At 40.1% G+C, this 5,605-nt stretch overlaps 1 protein-coding gene across 1 annotated transcript; it reads right to left on the reverse strand.

Moving 5' to 3' along the window:
• Positions 1-1,560: 1,560 nt before the first annotated feature.
• KCNS3 (potassium voltage-gated channel, delayed-rectifier, subfamily S, member 3) lies at positions 1,561-3,091 on the reverse strand. The gene has a single exon (XM_010281682.1). The coding sequence runs from the start codon at positions 3,043-3,045 to the stop codon at positions 1,561-1,563; it is 1,485 nt and encodes a 494-aa protein (XP_010279984.1). The 5' UTR covers positions 3,046-3,091.
• Between the last annotated feature and the right edge of the window lie 2,514 nt (positions 3,092-5,605).

Below are 5,605 nucleotides of genomic sequence, written 5' to 3' on the forward strand. Positions count from 1 at the left end.
AGATCTGCCCAAGTAGAAACTGAGTAAGGGCTTAAGCATTTGGCCCAATAATTAAAAAAAAAAAAAAAAAAAAAAAAAAGACGACGACTCTCTTTGAAGAAAATAACATCACAGTATCTTCAATTCTCCATTGCTCAACCTCTGATTTAGTCACTAGACAAATGAATGCAAACGAGTGTTGAGAAACACTATGGACTTCTATAAAGTCCTCAAGTTTCTCCAGCACTCCTTTATGCTAGGCTAGAGCTGGTTTTTTTTTCAAATAACCCTCGAAGATCCAGTTTGAAACAGCAGGGTTAGCTGGCTGCATAAGAAATCCCTGGAGAGGAGAGGAGAGGAACGCACAGAGCTGCAGCACTCTGCCAGGCAATGAGCACCGCTCCAGCCCATAGCACAAACCCGGAAAGCTGCCATCACCAACAGATGAGCCCCAGAAAAAGGAGATTAAATAGTTTAATATACGGGTGCCCACATGCAGTGCCCACTCTACCTCTCTGATGGGCAATACATGGTAGAGGAGAGCATGTCCACACGTCTCCATTGCTTGGTGTTACAGCCCTGGACTGAGAACCAGCGCAGCTGAGGTGCTGCTCACATTTGCTCCTTCCACCGAGGCAGTAACCTCCAGTAAAGGAGAAGTGCTGGCAGCAGGGAGCAATAACTTCTAAAGACCACCACTGATGTTTGCTCCAGTGCCCACAAAACAAAGCCTCTGGGGAAGCCACCAAGGTGGCCTTAACCACAGCAGAATCCTCTCCAGGCACCAGAATTGCTCTCCAGGAAGAAGAAGTGGCTAAAAGGTGTAATAAGCTCCTGTTGTGCCCTACGCCACACGCTTTGTCCTGCAACTTGTGATTTAGACCATTTGGGATCTGATAGAGCTTGGCCATGCTGGAGACTGGGAAAAATATAGGCACAATGGGATTAATTTATTTTAACAAACTAAAAATATATTGTGCTTTTGGAAAGAGATTCATAAATATTATGCTTCCATGGAGTAAAAACAATATGTACCAATACATTTTCTGCCCCAACTTAGGAAATGGGTTCCCAACTCCAAGATTACATAAATGTGTTAGTGACCATAGTTTTACATGTTCATAATTCCTTCTTTTTCCTGAAGGTAAAAACTTCATTGACTTGTGCGATAGCTCTTATATGTTTGTAATATATCTCTACCTGAACAGCAGCAAATTTTAAAAGCAGATTCTGTATAAACTATCAGATTGCTGCAGGAAAAAAAAACAACCAAATAAAAAAAAAAAAAAACACAAAACCAAACAAACACTGATCTCACATTTAAAACTGTTTTTCTGACTTTTTCTCCAAAAAAATGCATAACATTAGCTGTGTAAAAACTAAACCACCATATGAGGCATATTTTAAAGCCTCATATAAACAATGAAGATTGTATGGCACCCTCAGAGCAAAGAATGTCCAAATATGGCTGAGAGTTAAGTACCCTGAGAATTAACTGCTTTTAATAAATTCACTGAAGTTTGTAAGTCCACATTTATCAAGAATCAGAAGAGAAATAAAGGGAAGAGAAAGTGATTCAACTCATTTTCCTGTACCATTTTCTAAAGATGTTGTGTTATAAACATCCTCCATATCTTGAATGCTAGACGCATCTGTCGAATCTTGGTCACTGACTACAATTCCTACTGAAGAAAGGCTAGAAATGAAGGAGTGCATCTTTTTTGCATAAATATCCCTAATGTTAAAATAAGGTAGGTCATTACATTTCTCTTTGCGATCATTGTTGCATTGGTCTGGATCAATATCTTTTTGCTTTTGATAGTACTTAGAAAACTTATTGAAAATAATGGTGATTGGAAGTGCCACCACTAGTATCCCACAGATAATGCACAGGGTGCCGAGCAGCTTTCCAGCAAGCGTGACCGGGTAAGTGTCCCCATAACCAACAGTGGTCATGCTGATGGTTGCCCACCACCAGCAAACAGGGATGCTGTGCAGTTCTGATGAGTCATCATCTTTCTCCACTGAGTAGACAAGCACAGAAAATATAGAAATCCCAACAGACAAAAACAAAAGCAGAAGTCCAACTTCCTGATAGCTATGTCTCAAAGTGGCGCCTAAAGACCGCAGTCCTACAGAGTGCCTGGCTAGTTTCAGGATGCGAAATATCCTCATTAACCGCAGGATCTGAACCACTTTCCCCATGTTTTCAATATCTTCACTTTCTTCTTCTTTCGTGTCCACAGCCAAAGTGGCATAAAATGGGATAATAGAGACAAAATCAATGATATTCAGTGGTTTTTTCCAGAACTTCTTTTGACTCGGAGCAGTGATGAGCCTGATCACTAGCTCAGCAGTGAACCAGATTATGCACGTAATCTCCACGGCTTCCAGCACAGGGTCTTCAATCTCCCTGTCATTGGCATCCAGCCTTTGAAACTCTGGCATGCTGTGAATGCACATGGCCACGATTGATGCCAAGACAACACTCAGGGATGACACGGCAATTAACTTGGCAGAGAAACAGTATGCAGGATTTTCCATTCTGACCCAGATCTTCCTTCTTATTTCACCAAAACACAGATTGTCAAACTTTTCCAGTTCTTTATCAAATATGGAAGACTCTTCGTTAGAGGAGTCTATACTTCTGTCATTGCTTTTCTGATCCCAGTCTTTCTCAGGACCTTCTTCTTTCCTTTCTTGGTATCGGTTGCTGCAACAGGAATCAATAAATAGCTCATTTATCCCCCAGTACTCTATTTCCTGGCAGAAGGAAAAGACACAAAGTTCTTCCATGACATGAAGTTTGCCTGTATAGTAAAAATTCAGGACATACCGGAACAAGGAAGGATTCCTGTCAAAGTAATATTCCTTGTCCACAACACTATAATCATCACACAGTTCTAGAATAGCCTCTTCTGAATGGCATTTGAGAAGTTTCCCAAGTCTGGTATGGGGAAATCGGAGCAAGGTGCTTTGATCCACTGATTGCTTAAAGCCACCCACGTTCAGATTGATAAGTTCTGCATCTTTGCCAGGTCTGTGGAAAAATTCACCATAACCCATTTTGAACAGAAGAGTTTCACTGCTGGTGCCCAACAAGATTACATTGAACCTGAAAAGGACATAAGATATTGTTAGAGCATTTCATTCAGTTTTGCTCTTGTGACACATTCTTTTTTCCATCTCTGGTTATTATGAAATTTTATAGCAAAAAAAGAAATGAAATGATGAATATCATTATTCAGCATTTCACAGAAGTAGGTTTAAATCAGTTTGATGGTCTAACTTAGCTTTAGCAAATTCAAAAGCAGTAGGTTGTCCTATTGCTAAGCTCTCCTTAATTTTTCCTCATGTGGAGGAAGAATGCTTAATTCTTCTTATTATGCCTAATAAAGCAGTCTCTGTACTACTATCACATTGAAATTAACACTCATGAGCTAAGTTTACTGCAATGAAATAAAAAAATCTTTGGGTTAAAGACAGAAAACTTGTCAAACCATCAAAACATTTAGGACGAAGCTTAAGAGCAAGTGTCTCTCAATTTTGGTTTCAGTAGAGCTGAATGTTGCTCTGCTACAATGTTGCCATTTATAATCCACTACTTGCAACGTAACCTGGTTTTTATTTACCTGCAATTATTTCTGCTGTCATATCCATTAATTTCTTTCTAAAGCCATCCACAGAAAAACATTCTGTATTCTTGAAAACATACCAAATGTGCATTTGAAGCTTTCCAATTCCTGACCTTAGAGTTTTGTCAAGTACATATTTGGGTATCTGCTCCCTCGAGGTGTTTTTGTACTTGCCTTCCTACTTACCTGGAGCGTCACAACCTTCTTACGACCTTGGTCAGTTCCAGAAGCTCTTCCTATTCTGCCACAGCATAGCCACAACCACTATGGTAGTGCTGAGAAGTTGGTGTTGAAATGCCATTTCTGGAAACAGGAGTTACCAGAGATGGAAGTTCCACAGAAATTTTGCCTCAGCAGGTAACTGTGGACACCTGCAGAGAGACAGAAGGACGTATCAATGTTTCCATATTTTACTGTAAGTTAAGTAATTCAGCTGAAACTGAATTGAAAAAGGTAGATATAATTACTAGCAAATAAGTTAACTTTTTCAGGAGAATTTAACTCTTGCTTTCCTTCTAAGGAACAGTTGTCTTCAAGACAAAATTGTCAGTTCTTACACTTGTCATGAGATTATATATAACTTCTGATCATGAGGAGAACAAATTGTTTTGACCTCTGACGCTTTAAACATTAGCTGATGTTTAAGCTAATTTATTTCAATTTAATACAGAAGTCAATAAATTTTAAATGTGACAAGAGAACGTCGTAATTCTCCAGTCCTAACAGATGGACTCATATCATGCAAAGAAATAGCTTTGGTGCTCTTCAATGTCTTGGGAAAGCTACTCAAGAAACACATAGTAATTTCTATACCTGTCCACCTTTCAGTGCCTCCTGCAGTAACATCAATTATGATTCAAAGTTGGCACATGTTAGAGTTTGAATATTTTTTGCTGCTCCTCAAGGTCTCCTAATTCAGTTCATGAAGGTCATTAAGGTTATATCTATTTCCCTGTTCACAGTGTGTGCAGCATGGTTGCATCCCTGCTGTATGTCAGCATGAGAGAGGAGCACCGGCACTTCTTTACATAAAGGAAACCTGGGCATATTCATCAAGCAGGAGTCACTGTAGACTTTAACAAGTGCCAGAGTGGATGGTTGGGATAACTGGGCCACAAGGATGAGCCCCACTTCACACCACCAGAACAAGTAGGAGGCAAAAGCAAAAAAGAACCCCACCCCACAATCTTTATTCACTACCAGCTAGAACAATTCAGCTTTCATTCAGCCTCAAGTACTTGTACTAATGGACTAGTTCTTTTTCAGCCATATAGCCCTACTACCTGAATTTGTAAAGATATTTTTAACTTGAAAAGCAAGTGTTTTCATTCTGTAGCTCCAAATAAAAGACCAGAGCCATGGGATCTTGTGGAGAATGGAAGACTCAACTGAGATGAACTGACCTCTTGATATGAATCAACTGTGAATACCCTGGGCAAAGACAAGTTTGCATCTCCACCACTGCTAGCTAAAGCTCCATCAGTCACCCAAAGTAACTCATGGTGCAACTTCTTAGGCACCTCTATCTAATCCAGAACTGACTTCCTCATCATTTTTAAAACAAACTGACTGAACTGGTTGCATTGCAGAGGTGGAACCATTTTCCAGCTACTGATCCCAAGTGTATTGTCCCAAATGGGCGGATCCAGTGAGGAAGGGACCCACTCTGCTGCAGAGCTCCCAATATCCTTTTACTGCAGCAGACCTAAAGGGAGATAATCCCATCCTACTCCACAGTAGAGTCAACCCTCTTTCTTGTCACTTGTTGATTATAGCAAAAGACGGAAATGTGTAAAGCCTTAAAAACAGGGTTCAAACATCTGATTAAATGCCAAGAAGAGCCGAGGGAAATGGAGATACAGATCCATGCTGGGAGGAAAAGCGCCAAAATGCCTGGAGAGCTGAAGAGTTTATCAGTCAGAAGTTGAATACCTCCAGCTGAGGCTGTTTCACAGTATCTGTAAAATGCAATGATTTATTTTCTCTGTGAC

The sequence above is a fragment of the Phaethon lepturus genome, unplaced genomic scaffold, assembly GCF_000687285.1.
Source record: "Phaethon lepturus isolate BGI_N335 unplaced genomic scaffold, ASM68728v1 scaffold40272, whole genome shotgun sequence".
NCBI lineage: Eukaryota > Metazoa > Chordata > Aves > Phaethontiformes > Phaethontidae > Phaethon > Phaethon lepturus.

Coding starts and splice junctions, on each gene's coding strand:
- KCNS3 (XM_010281682.1), bottom strand. CDS start 3,045: ATGGGTTATGGTGAATTTTTCCACAGACCTGGCAAAGATGCAGAACTT.